A 15,439-nucleotide genomic window follows, 5' to 3' on the forward strand; every position below is an offset into this window, starting at 1 on the left:
CCAAATGCCCCACCCCACCACAAAACGGCGCCCTAGCGCAACAAACACTTCAGCATTTTCCTTCATAAAAAACTAGTTTCATCCCCCGGGTGGCGCCGCCATAACGTATAACCGGTGGCTGAGACAGCGAAACGTGTCTACTTGGTGTCGGCGACACAAAGGACGCCCCCAGACACTCGACACTACACTGTACGGTCACGAGTACTAATATGTATACACTTTGGAACCATGTCCATTGGTTAGATCATGCACGCTGATCCCCGATTATCCGAAAGATGATCCGTGCCTCGGAATGCACGTTATACCGTTGGTCTCTGATGTATAATAATATACATAATATATTAGATAAAACACAATTGTTATGGAAAAATCTGATTCCATCTCAGCATAAAGTTCATCATATCCATCTTAGAACTTCATATCAACAGCGGCTGCAAGGTGGATTACTCGTGGCTCTGCCCACCCCATTTGGCATTAAGGGCGTGAGTTTATGTATGCATGTATATATGCATACCATTTAATCGTTATCGAGTGAGCAATCAACCAGAAAATAACTTGTAGTCTCTAATCTAGAATATTTTCATTACCCTGGAAGTGACAGGTAATAATGTGACCCGTTGTGTCTAGGTTTTCTTATTTTCTCCGACGCAATATTATAATAATTTAGTTCAATGCAAATGAAGCACAATTCTGTGGATAAATTTAAAAAGATAAACGAAAGAGCGCCGTTTCGAAGTCCGGTACTGGAGTTGCACCAATGACTTTTTAAGTGCAGTTTTCATTAACACAGGCTCGATCATTACAGACGGCTCACCAGCTCTTACGACAAAGGGCAGCAGTAACTGTCAGTACTATTCAGAGGCGGGGGACAGGAGTCCTAGTACGGCTTTGAAATAGACTACTCTGGGCGCCATCCTACTCGCGTCAGACAGAGTACTACGGAGCAGAAGGCAAGAGGGAAACCACAGCCCTATTTTTCCCTAAAAAAGTACAAGACAAGAGCGTGGCTCTTAAATTAATGATGATGAGGTAAATGATGTCTATGTACCTAGTCTAGAACTAATAAACCGCACTCACGAACCACTCAACCATTTGGTTGGAAAATCAAAACGGTTGTAAGGGTATTACATCGACGATGCAACCAAATAGACGCCTAATGTTTGATTTTTCGCATAAAATTCATACTGCCGGTTCCAACCCCATACGATCCCGACGACCCGATTACTCTAGACATAGAGGCGGCCAATCAGCTCGCGACACCAAACACTTCAGAACCCCGATACCGACCCCGCCGGCGTGGTCGACGATTTCCCTCATTCAGCGCTTATCGCTATCGACCCGCTAGGGTCGATTAATCCTTTCAAATATTCTTCCTCTCAGACGACGCCCTGAGCCGAGGTTTGCTCCCAACTGGGCACCTTCAGGCCTGTTGTCTTAAATTTAGTGCCGGGTGATTGCCTTCAGCGCTCCCCATTTGTCCGGCCAAGTAGTTAATGCCATCTGCGGCAAATCTACAATAAGTACCGTCAAAAAAAAAAGTTCCAACCCCGGCAACGGACTTGTACGGAGTTATTAATCCACCTTAAGTACAGTTTTCACTAACACAGTTGGCTCCAGCATTGTAGACGGCGATACGGCTCACCACCTATCACGTTGGTCTAACAGAAAGCTCGGTGAGGTGTGGGTAGTTCATCTAGCGATCATTTAGCGGACTTAAAGTGCAAGTGCGGCACTGTTCCCCAAACGTATAAGGTTCATCATATCCAGCTTAGAACATCGTATCAACAGTGGTTGCAAGTTGTCTTTGATTACTTGAGGCTCTGCCCACCCCACTAGGGACTACGACTATCTTTATCACTATCACTGTCGATTGTAATAATCGTTTGCAACTTGGCTAAGACCCCTGGTCTAATAGTTATGTAGACAGTAGTGTTATTAGCGGTCTAAACGTGGTATCGCCGATGGGGTATCTAAAGTATTCTGGTATCGGTCCTCGAATAACAAGGTTCTATACAGATAGCGCTCAATAAGCGCATTCGAGTAAAATCATAATACAGGACGGCAAAACGACGTGGTTGGTGCAAGTTAGAGGCTTCACGGGTAGTTCCCTCAGCCCTCAGCGTCGTGGTTTGTGCTGAGTGAGGCCCTTTTATCTCAGGATATTATCTAACAACCTCCTTGGTCAAGTGGTAGAGCGTTGAGCTCACGATCCGGAGGTCCCGGGTTCGAATCCCGGTGGGGATATATCACAAAAATCACTTTGTGATCCCTAGTTTGCTTAGGACATTACAGGCTGATCACCTGATTGTCCAAAAAGTAAGATGATCCGTGCTTCGGAATATTCATAATTACCTAGTTCTTATAGCAAATGTAAATTGTTACTGGCAATAAATTTATTTTGTTCTTATTCTTGTTATGTCATAGATTATTATTGCGTATGGCAGACAAAAAAATAAAATATCCTGCGTGGGTCAAATACCCAGCTTAAGCTCCCTTAACCAAGTCTCTGCTGCATCCGTCACACAATGCAGCTCGGCTATACCACCTGGGAACTGGTGCAGAGGGCACTCGTTCACTATGTGATAGATATTATTCCGCTATCAAATTCAATTCAAATTCAAATTATTTATTTCAGATTAATATCCACAATTATTAGTATAAGTACATCAGATTAGTTTAGATAAATTAAAATTAAATCATATATAAAATCAAATAAAATTAATATTATTAATAAAAAAAAATGAAATTACACGATTAAAATCTTAAATCGCTATCGCTCTTGCCTTGCATCCGTGGGTTAAGAGCGATGCCATGAGTGGAAGTGATACGGCTGGCGAAGGGGCGGATTTGCATCCCGCTGCAAATATATTCTCCTTTATGTAAACAGGACTATGAATACATCTCACTTTAGTGCCACTTGTTATCTTTGCATTTATCGATATCGATAAATCGAAGCGTGTTCAGCAGGGCTAACATGCTCAACGTGATAAAATTGTCGATCGATTCAACAAATTTTGACAAAGTTTTGACAGAAAACGGCGTCTGTGGTCCTGTGGTTGAGAGCCTAATGCTCGATCCGGAGCTCTCGGGTACGAATCCCGGTGGGGACATATTACAAAAATCTCTTTATGATCCCTAATTTGCTAAGACATTACAGGCTGATCAAACGATTGTCCGAAAGTAAGATGATTCGTTCTTCGCAAGGCACGTTAAGCCCCAGTTAGTACTTAATTACTGATGTAAGTGAGTAATCGTTACAAGAGTCATGTCATCGTAAGATGAACTAAGTACCCACACTTCACCGAGCTTTCTGTTAGACCAATGTGATAGTTGATGAGACGTATCGCCGTCTGTAATGGTCGAGCCAACTGTGTTAGTGAAAACTACACTTAAGATACCTAAGTACATTAATAACTCATTGGTGCAAGTCCGGTACAGGGCGCTCCCAAATTGATAAACAAGCCGGTGTACATAGGACCTCAGTGACTATTCTAGCGTTTAAAAAGTTCACCATCAGCCCATTAACGTCCCCACTGCTGGGGCACGGGCCTTCCCTATGGATAGATAGGGAGATCAGGCCTTAAACCATCACGCGGGCACAGTGCGGATTGATGGTTATTAACGACTGCTAATGCAGCTGGGACCAACGGCTTAACGTGCCTTCCGAAGCACGGAAGCGCTCGAGATGAAAACCTTTTTTTTGTGGTCACCCATCCTATGACCGGCCTTTGCGAAAGTTGCTTAACTTCAACAATCGCAGACCGAGCGCGTTTACCGCTGCGCCACCGAGCTCCTCAAATTTTAAAAGTTTCAAAGGTTAAATCAAGTACAAAGATACACTGCAGCTAATTTAATAAAGTTTAATAAACTACAATGCGCGATCAAGATCGAGATATATGCGATAAAAACCTTTATTACATTAACTTTAAAATACAGGTGCTTAACTAAACACAAACTTTTAGAAAGCACTCGGACTACACTTTTATAAAATTCTTTAAAACTCCTTTTATAAAAGCTGTTTTAAATTCAAAAACAGCTCGTGATTCTACCTCGGGAGTGAGGTTCTCAAACTGTTGGTCTTCTCTCGTATTAGCTGTGAATCTAATGACTGACCTCTCAACCCTGATGTCAGGGTTACTATCGAACCGCCAAAAATCCCTGGCATTGCTCATGTAACGCCTACATACTTACTTAAAGTATACAGGGTGTTTGTGACATCGTAACGCATATTGAGGGGGTTGATTCAGACCATGATTCTAGGTTGATATCAAGTGGAATTTCCTGTCGGAAAATTCATGAAATTTTTTTTTTAAATCATTTTCAGTTCCGTTTTTCGACGGAAAATTCCACTTGATAACTACTCAGATTAAAGATCTGGATCATCCCTCAAAGTTTTCGTTACGATATCACTAACACCTTGTATAGCAGTACAGCGGATTGATCACCAGTTTGGCACCGAGGATGTGCTATTGCCAAAGGATGTTTTCTAGCTACCGAACAGAGCATAGTACCCCGCCAGCCATAAGTTGCTAGTGTGACTAGGGATCGACGATGCAACGGTTTTGTTTTGAAAGTTGTAAGTGTAATGTGCGTCGCGCTGCTGTGCAAACTTTGTTACCGCGTTCTAGGCCTTCTGCATTGAATGATGAGCGCCATCTGTTGTACACGAGCGGAACCATCTGGTCAACTAGTTGAGTACGTCACAGTAACCGTAGTAGTAAACTACTTATTATTACCTAAACCCCCTGTCGGTTTTTACGACATGCCCGGGAAGATAAACAACTAAACGCGTTCTAATTTGTGTTGGTTCCCTGTTAACGTTTATTTATTGTTGATTTTGTTATTAAACTTTGAGAACCGCTGACAAACCATCGAGTCTAGATTACCTATTACAAAGGTATTATAATACGTAGTTTTTCTCCATCTTTCCCGAATACCCGTATTCCTTCTACCTTCTACCCATCGACTGTACATCCTCTAGACCCCTAAGAACAGTCGGACTAGTTCTGTTAATACATCTGACAAATAGGTTAGGTCTTATATGATAATTACGTGAGTTAGAGGGCACGTTAAGCAGTTGGTCTCGGCTATCAGACGTAAAAAATATCTACACCAACCCGTATAAAATTTATAAAACCACGTCAAGTTTAGGCAGAAATTTTAAATCCCTTTTTTTATTGGCCAATAACCCGACAGAATTCAGTTTACAGCACACGTCAAACTGGTGGACTATCAGCGGGATGCCTATTTTTAAATTAATAATTGCCATCATCCGTTCCCTGCCTTTTCGGCGGATAAGGAAATGACGGGTATAACTTAAATTAGGAGGTGTCTGCAGGAATCGGGGCCAATGTCATCTTATGTCAGTCTTATATTTTTTTTTACTGTCACTGTGGATTGTCACAATCGTTTGCAACTTGGCCTCTTCTGGTATTATTTTAAGTCATCGTTTAGCAATAAGAGGGTGGTGGTGGTGAAGCCGCGGTAGCCCAGTTGGTAGAACGCTTGCCTCTCACTTTGAGGTCGCAGGTTCGAATCCAGCACACGCCTAAACCAATGATTGTCGAATTTGTTTTCGAATTCATGTTTGGATCATAAATGAATATCACGTGCTAAAAGAAATCATCGTGAGGAAACCCACGTTCCCGAGGAATGCATTTTCGGAGATATGTGACCTGTATTAGGTGGTTTTTCCTTTGCAGGTTGGAAGGTCAGACAGGCAGTCGCTTCTGTAAAAAAATCGGACCCTGTGAAAAACGAGATAACGTTATGGAGATGATGTTTAGTAATAAGGTGGTAGGTGTCTATTTGGTTGTATCGTCGATGTTTCCACCCCACTTGGTATAGTGGTCCGTCGAGAATACTAATTTCGTAGCTAAAAAACAGCTGCATTTTAAAATTAATTAAATATAGTTGGAGATGAATAATAAATGGGGAAAGTGGAGTTAAAATTAAAATTTAAGCTCGTGTTTTGAAAATTTTACGATTTGAAATTCCAAGGTTTTGACAACTGATTTTCCTTTTATTAGCCCGTGACTTGACTATATCCCCGGACCCCGATACCGACCCCGCCGGCGTGATCGACGATTTCCCTCATTCAGCGCTTATCGCTGTCGACCCACTAGGGTCGATTAATTCTTTCAAATATTTTCCTCTCAGACGACGCCCTGAGCCGAGGTTCGCGCCCAACTGGGCACCCTCAGGCCTGTTGTCTTAAACGTTGTACCGGGTGAGAACCTTCAGCGCTCCCCATTTGTCCGGCCACGTAGTTAATGCCATCTGCGGCAAATCTACAATAAGTCACGTCAAAAAAAAACAAATAAAAAAGACTATATCCCCATTAGAGTAATCAGAGGTAAATCCAACGCAAGATGAACTATGTACCCACACCTCAGCGAGCTTTGTTTCACAACATAGTGAGAGGGTTGTTTAAATAACATAAGCTCACGAGTATATCCCAAGAGATAGTCTTAGGTACATCAATCGCAAGATGAACTAAGTACCCACACGTCACAGAGTTTTCTGTTAGACCAACGTGATAGGTGGTGAGTCCTATCGCCGCGCGCCGCCTATATAATGATCAAGCCAATTATGCTTGTGAAAACAGCTTTTAAGATAAATTAATAACTCATTGGTGCAAGTCTGGTACCGGGGTTCGAAACGACGTATTCCACGCAGAGCACCGAAGTTTAGATCACCAAACCTATTCCACATAGAACACCAACGGATCAGTAGCTGCTAGTTAATACAAAATCGTTTCATGCGGAAAGCCACGGGAGCTCCGTGGTTCCTTCGCAATGAAAATCTGCACATTGACCTCCTTCTGTCTGCCAACCATTGCCCAATGGCTCAAATTAGCTTCAAAACGTTTTTTCGATTCTGCTCCACACCACCCAAATCCCCTGGTAGTTGCGGCTTCCGAATACATCCCGCTTACGGACAGTACTGAAAAGTATCGGCGTCCGAAGGACGTAATATACGATCCCGACGACCCGATTACTCTAGCCATAGAGGCAGCCAATCAGCTCGCGACACCAAACACTTCAGGACCCCGATACCGACCCCGCCGGCTTGGTCGACGATTTCCCTCAATCAGCGCTTATCGCTACCGACCCACCAGGGTCGATTAATTCTTTCAAATATTTTTCCTCTCAGACAATGCCCTGAGCCGAGGTTCGCGCCCAACTGGGCACCCTCAGGCCTATTGTCTTAAACGTTGTACTGGGTGAGAGCCTTCAGCGCTCCCCATCTGTCCGGCCAAGTAGTTAATGCCATCTGCGGCAAATCTACAATAAGTCACCTCAAAAAGAAAGAAGCTGCTAGTGTTGGTGATTTGTATTTGATTAAATAAAATATATCGATAAAATCACTAAAGAGTTTATTAATTAATCATAAGCATCATTATAATACTAGCACAAATCAGTCAAGTTGATGTCCAATTTTTATTTAGGTACCTAGTTTTATTTAGGTACCTAGTCACGCGCGGCGCAGACAAAGTATTCAAAGTATTTATTGCATACAAAATTAGTTATAAAGATAACATTGGTTGGTTTAGTATCACATAATGGACCCTAAAACTCCGTTAAGACTCTCTGTTGTTCACAAAATCATTATTTAAAGTGCAAATGTTTTAAGGGTCCTCGATTATCTTTTTAAATTAATCCACTGAATGGTGTTTCATTTGCATCACACTAAAGTATAATATTGTGTTAGAAAAAATTAAAAAACCTAGGCACAATGGGTCTCCTTATTACCTGTCACTTCCAGGCTAAAGAAAATATCCTAGATTATAGCGCAAATACAGGATGTTAGTGACATCGTATCGGAAAGAGGTATGATTCAGGCCATGATTCTGAGTTGGTATCAAGTGGAATTTTCCGTCGCAAAGTATGGAACGCAAAATAATTTTAAAAACATTAAAATTGTCATGAATTTTCCGACAGGACATTCCACTTGTCTGAATCATCCCCCTGAGTATTCGTTACGATGTCATTAACACGGAATGCTAAATGATACAAGTTGTTTTCTTGTGCTCACCCCAAAAGGATTAAACGGCGTGCATATATACATACTTACAAACAATCTATATAACACTTACTTGTATAGAATTGGATACAAGAGCAATACATTGAGGACTAGTACATGCAAAACTCTCAGATATATCCTTTCCATCTTGCATCTTTGCGACTTGCTGTCACACCGCATATATAGTTGTTACCCGACTGCGGCGAATCAAAAGGAGGAATATGCGTTTGACCGCTATGTATGCAAGTCCGTTCCCACCTAGTTAGGTGGGAACAATCTGTCCTAAGAGTTTGCTTACCACGGTCATACCCCGGACACTTCATACAAAAAAACCTCGTTTTACACAGACACTACACATAACGTTATCGTTCACGCGCATCTGTGTGTGTGACGTCTGACGCCCGTATGATTCAAGACTAAAGTAAGACCGAGGCATAGAATAAGGAATAATACTACGTATAGAAAGGCAAATCCCCGCTCCCCACCAGCGTCTGAGCTAGGTTTACCTCACCACCGCTCGGACATAGTTTAGACTTGAATCGTATGGCGTCAGACGTCAGTCACATTATCTCGTTTTTAACAGGGTCCGCTTACCTAACCTGAAGATTTGACAGGTCCGGTTTTTACAGAAGCGACTGACTTTCTGACTTTTCAACCCGGGGAGGGAAAACCAGCCTAATACAGGTTAGGTCACATCCGCACGCCGCCAGGGTCGCGCGGTCGCTGAGCGCGTGATAATCATTTATGATCCAAACATGAATTCGAAAAAAAATTCGACATACATTGGTTTAGGCCTGTGTGTGCGTTTGGTTTAAATAAAAATTAGAAATAAAAACGTGAATGACGTGTCGGTGTGAGGTACAGTCGAAGCTTAAAACTTGGCAGCACAGCGCAGAACCGAGCAAAATTTGTGAAAATGGAGATACAGCAATAATTCTATTTTATATAGTAGACTAGCGACCCGTCTTTTGCACCAATCTGTCTACATCTTACTACAAATCAATGCACTACTTCTTCTTATCGTATGGGTTGTGAGGTGTAATACCAACTTCATCAACCCTGCTGTCAGGGTTATGATTGAGCCGCCAAGACCCCTGAGATGATGAAGATGGTTCATGTAACGATTACTCACTTACATAAGTAAATATTAACCAGGACCAACGGCTGAACGTGCCTTCCGAAGCACGGATCATCTTACTTTCAGACAATCAGGTGATCAGCCTGTAATATCCTAACCAAACTAGGGATCACAAAGTGATTTTTGTGATATATCCCCACCGGGATTCGTACCCGTTGCCTCCGGATCGTGAGTCCAACACTCAAACACTGGACCTCAGAGGCCGCACTAAATCAATGCACTCTTCTTCTTTGCGAGTCGATGGCGATCGATATTTTTTTGCTTTTGACGTGTCTGTGTTTATGTGTAAGTAAATGTGTATGTCCGTCTGTGGCATCGTAGCTCCCAAACGGATGATCCGATTTTAACCGTTTTTTTTGTTTGAAAGGTATATCAGTCGAGAGTGTTCTTAGCTATGTTTGGTGGAAATCGGTTCAGGTCTTCAAGGTCATCAGGTCGTTTGTTAAGTGTGATAGGAATGTTACACGCTCAGTTTGCTTGCAAGTATGTGTGGGATAAGTAATTTTTTTGCTTTTTATGGCATTTTTAACTTTTTGACATAATAATTGAATACTTTTTAGTCGGGGTTTTTTTTTTATTATTATTATTGAACAAGTAGTTGTACAAAGATAGGGGTGTTCACAAAGAACTGCATAACAAAGCTTCACGAAATTGTGAAAAAGTGGCTTACTTACGCCAGGGTTGCCAGACCGGCTGCTATTTTTTCTCATTTCAATAGGCCATAATTTCTTTTCAAAATCCGTAATCCTGTTTGATGAACGTGTGACTTAGTAGTGCCACTGGTTCGAATCCCGGCTGGCGTTCTAAACCACTGAATTTGATTGTAAGGGTATAAAAAGGCACACACACATTAAAAACTCTTTTTACCGCTTCTTAGTAAAATTAATTATTTTTCCTTCCTGTTAGCAACCCTGTCTGGGAATCATTAGCAAGTGAGAATAAAGATGGCGTCCGAACACGAGTACCTCGAAACGAATTTCACGGAAATAAAAAATCTGTCTGTCTAAATATGGTATGGTGGTCATAAGGCCGCCATTTGCCATGTAATTAGTTAAGAGACTTTTTGTAATTATTTCTTTTTTATTTTGGTGCAATAAAGTGTATTTGTATTGTATTGTATTGTAGTTTCCATGTATGGTAGTTTCCAACTAGTCAAATCAGTAACTTTTTACTAAACGACCAAACACGAAATTTGTTAATGATTTCGTTAACTCACGACTGTAAATCCAAAAGGTTGCCTTGTCGAGTTGTGAGCACTTTGAAAGATGGAAAAGGGAAACGGACCGACGTGTGATGAGGCTCTGAACTTCCCTTGGCTGGAATGCTGTTCCTGAGGGGCGCCCCTTATTGCTTGTTCACGGTGAAGTTTAGAAGCTGGAGATGGTCACTTAGGTAGTGTTTATGATTTTTTAACACAATGTGTTATGATGTCCGTACGCACACTTGATGAGAGCCATCGGAAGAGAGCGATATTAGTCGTTGGACGAATGAATGGATGTCTGGGAATGGATATAGGAAGAGTGGGAGATTTAAAGTGATAACTGATAATTGATTACTTTAACGAAATTACTACGGAATTTGTATGAAAAAGCACACTGTGACGCCATGGAAAGAAAGAAAGAAACATTTATTACTTAGGACACCACAGACACGGATTACATAATTATTATATATACATTATAATGACATCACATCAAAATTCAACGCACACACGAATTATTTTCTATACATACGTATAGAACCATAAAATAAAATCATAGAAAAACGTGATAAAACGTGATCTCTTCCAGGTAACCTTTACCTGGAAGAGATTGCTACTTAGCAATAAGGCCGCCTATTGTACTAATTCTATTTTTCTTTTGTTTTTTATTTTGTTTTTTCCTGTTTGTGCAATAAAGTATTTGTTATGATATGTTATGTTATAAAATGTTAAACTTATTATTACGTTTTCTTGATTAAATAAGTTAAATAGAAAAAAGAAAATGTTTTTCGTTAGTTTTAGATCTCTCTTTATTTAGTAATCAGGATTTCATAATTTATCTTAAACCTAGTACACGACCCAATTACGGATCACAAAGTGATTTTTGTGATATGTACCCACCAAGTTCGAACCTGGGACCACCGGTTTGTGAGCCGAACACTCAACCACTGGACCACAGAGGCCGTCGGTTTTTTTATTTTTTGATGAGAAGTGTATATTTTATTTCTGCTAGCTTTGAAAGGTCTAGATTGAACCAGATCATGCTGATAAAACACGTTTTCAAGGGAACTTTTATAAAATGTCAAAGCGGGCTCAGGTATCTACTCTACCATCGCGGTTTGGAATAATTAATTTTTGACGTACTTAACTTATTAATAATAATTATTATTGTACAATACAATAATTATTAATTATTATTGTACCTCAAATATTAATAATAATAAATAATTATAAATATTATAATTATTATTAATTATATTGTTACTTCTTTGTTGTACTGAATAAACTTTCTTTCTTTCTAATAATCCACTTATTTCAGGGTACAAAGGCTCGTACAATAAATACCTTAACAAATGAGGTACTTTATTTATTGCACAATTAAAAACCAAACAAACACATCTTATAAAACACCTCCTCCAATGCGTCACATCGGGGCAAGGTGCCCAACAGGCTGGCAGCATTACCCCTCTGAAAACAATAATAATAATACCTTAACTAAATCATCATCAGCCCATTAACGTCCCCACTGCTGGGGTACGGGCCTTCCCTATGGATGGAAAGGGAGATCGGGCCTTAAACCGCCACGCGGGCCCAGTGCGGATTGGTGGTTATTAACGACTGCTAATGCAGCCGGGACCAACGGCTTCAAGTGCCTTCCGAAGCACGGAGGAGCTCGAGATGAAAACTTTTTTTTGTGGTCACCCATCCTATGACCGGCCTTTGCGAAAGTTGCTTAACTTCAACAATCGCAGACCGACCGCGTTTACCGCTGCGCCACCGAGCTCCTCCTACTGAACTAAATCACATCACTAATTCAAGAGCCACGCTCTTGTTGGTGTAGCATTCTCCATGGTACTTTTTCAAGATTTTAGGGAAAAATATCTGCTCAGCGCTCCCCATTTGTCCGGACAAGTAGTTCATGCCACCTGACGCAACACTACAATATACACGAGTGGTTTTCAAATTTTACATACATACATACATACATAATCTCAAGCCCGTAATCCCTAATGGGGTGGGCAGAGCCACAAGTAATCAAAGACAACCTGCAGCCACTGTTGATACGATATCGTGAGCTGGATATGATGAACCTTATGGTGATAAGGGATCAGCCTATCGCCCATAACATTAGTCCATCATGTTAGAGGACACAGAAATCAAAAATCAAATTCAAATTTTAAATTAGTTTTTAACGTCGTTTATATTCTTTTTATGTGTACTTAAGTTAGTTGGTCCCTTACAGAGAGCAGCAGTAACTGTCAGTACTATTCAGAGGCGGAGGACAGGAGTCCTAGTACGGCTTTGAAATAGACTACTCTGGACGCCATCCCACTCGCGTCATACAGAGTACTGCGGAGCGGAAGGCAAGAGCGAAACCACTGGCCTATTTTTCCCTACAAAAGTAGCATGGAGAAGGTTACAGCGACAAGAGAGTGATCTTCTTCTATCGTGTGGGTTGTGAGGTAGAGTACCAACCTCATCAACTCTAGTGTCTGGGTTACTATTGAGCCGCCAAAGGCATGACATGGCTCATGTAAGGACTACTTACCTACATCAGTAAGTAGTAACCGGGACCAACGGCTTAACGTGCCTTCCGAAGCACGGATCATCTTACTTTCGGACAAACGAGTGATAAGTCTGTGCTGTGCGAACGAAACTAGGGACCGGAAAGTAATTTTTGTGATATGTCCCCACCGGGAATCGAACCCAGGACCGACGTGAGCCCAATGCTCAACCAGTGGACTACGGAGGTCGTTTAAAGAGAGTGATGAAAACATACGAATACTTCAATATCACTCATATAACTTTCTTCTTTCTTTCTTTCTTTTTTTTTATATTACTCATGTTTGAGCAAATAAATTATCTTTATCTTTCTTTTATCTTTTCACGAAATTCTCAATTCAATTCAATTCAATTCTTGATGAATGGCTTCTATGTGGTCATAATTCTCACGAAATTCTCTGAACTTCATTGTTGTTGAAACATGACAGATAATATTATTGTCAAATGTTTTAACGTTGTTTGTTTAAAAATCCGATATTCACCGGAACGCAGTGAAAAGTAAATTAAATGAGAAAATATCATTCAATTCGTGTTTGCATGCAGCAGAAGAACAACATTAAGTATATAATGTGATAAAATGGAGAGGTTTTCAATTAAAGCAATCACAGTAGTTACATTCATGCTTATAAACTTCGACGAAAATAAAAGTGAGTACCATGTGCTTACTTATAGTCAAATACAAATAAAAATCTTTATTGGTAACATAAACTATATGTCATTGGTAAGTACATTAGGTTTTCTGGCCACGTCTTTCCCTCAGCGTTACAGATTCCAATGTGGTAGTAGTTTTACAGCTAGTTACATAATGGTGCTAATTCCTGTAAATACCATCTAATTTTATTTTAAGTTATATCTGTCATTTTCTTATCCGCCGAAAAGGAAAGGGACGGGTGATCGACAAGCATAAAATTTATGGAACACACGTCAATTTTAAGCACAAATCTAAACCAACCGTCTAAAAATTTTACGTCAGTCAATAACCCGACACATTAATTTACTCATTCTTCCTAAAATTAAGAGCTGTCAATCATCCGTCCCTTTCCTTTTCGACGGATATGAAAATGACGGATATAACTTAAAATAAAATTAGGCGGTGTCTGCAGGAATCGGGGCCAATATGTAATTTATTTTTTTTTGACGTTCAAAAAGCGCTTACTTTGTAAGCCAATTTTGAAAACGAAATATTGTTGAATTTTTGAATTAATTAAGTGTATACATTATAATAATAAAGAAATTCATTAAAGTCATAAAATATGTGAGCTTTTTAAAAGACACTATGGCCCTGTGGTACACCGTCTTGCTTCTCAATCGGGGAGCGCCGGTTCGAACCCCAGCACCGGACTTGTACTAATGAGGTATTAATTTATCTTAAGTGCAGTTTTACTACTTACTGATGTAAGTAAGTAGTCGTTACATGGGCCATGTCAGGGGCCTTTGGCGGCTCAATAATAACCCTGACACCAGGGTTGATGGGGGTTGCCGGCGGGGACGCGGTTGTGTGCAATTGCGTTCCCGTATCCCCGCCACACGGCGGCAAGGAGGAACACCGTTGGGTTTTAGTGGGTATACCGGGTGGCGACACCCGGGGAGTCCCACATAACCACGACGTCCCCCCGGGCGGCGTGGTATGCGTAACGCATTTCCCAACGTCAAAAAAAAAGGGTTGATGGAGTTGGTAATTCACCTCACAACCCACACGATAGAAAAAGTGCAGTTTTGCAGTCGGCTGGAGCAAAGTCGGTCGAGGTGGGGTTTCTCAGATGAGGCGGGCTTTCAGTGTGAAAGGACTAATCGACTCTAGTGAGCCGATGGCGATAAGCGTTCAGCGGATTCGTCGACTACGCCGGCGGGGTCGGTATCGCGTCCTGAAGTGTTTGCTGTCACGAGTTGATTGGCTGCCTCTATCGCTAGTAATCAGGTCGTCATCCAACCCAACCAAACTGTACTCCTACTTATATATTTTTTCAGCAACTTACGCCATGAGGAACACAACATGTGGTATCGACAAGTCGCCAACTAAAATCTTCAAAGAGGGAACATCCATCATCCAGTACTATCCTTGGATGGGTTACCTTATATACCCCTTAGGTAAGTGTTGCCCCTTTTAAAATAATCAATTGGGTATTTGACTGGGTCAAAGGCTATATTTATTCGTAGGTCAAAAAAAGGTATATTATACAATGCTAACGTAGAAATAGAAGCCAGTCTAAAACGATCAAAAATCAATCTTATTTAAAAAAAATCAATAAAAAACTAAAAAATAAAAAATAAATTAAAAAAAAATAAAATAATAGTAAATTTTATTCGAATTGTTTTCTAATTTTATTTACGAATTAAGTAACAATGAGTACGACATTTGACCGCTTTTATTGATGACGTCACAGTACAGTATTTCCATACAAACTCCAAAGAAAACTTTCGTTTTGACGTTTTGTAAAAAGTATCTCATTTGACTAGGTTCTCAAGTAGCCTATTTTACAGTCATGAGCAATATAATGTACCCACTTTAGGAC

General features: G+C 40.7%; 1 protein-coding gene across 2 annotated transcripts in view; it reads left to right on the plus strand.

The window, feature by feature from the left end:
• LOC126377553 (uncharacterized) overlaps positions 1-15,439 on the plus strand; it is an 81,353-nt gene that overhangs the window by 53,514 nt on the left and 12,400 nt on the right. For both annotated transcript variants that reach the window (XM_050025348.1, XM_050025349.1), the window contains exon 3: positions 14,895-15,014. In XM_050025348.1, the coding sequence (XP_049881305.1) occupies positions 14,906-15,014 (109 nt within the window). In that variant the 5' untranslated portion in view covers positions 14,895-14,905. The remainder of the gene's footprint in view (positions 1-14,894; positions 15,015-15,439) is intronic.

This window comes from Pectinophora gossypiella, chromosome 23, assembly GCF_024362695.1.
Source record: "Pectinophora gossypiella chromosome 23, ilPecGoss1.1, whole genome shotgun sequence".
Classification (NCBI taxonomy): domain Eukaryota; kingdom Metazoa; phylum Arthropoda; class Insecta; order Lepidoptera; family Gelechiidae; genus Pectinophora; species Pectinophora gossypiella.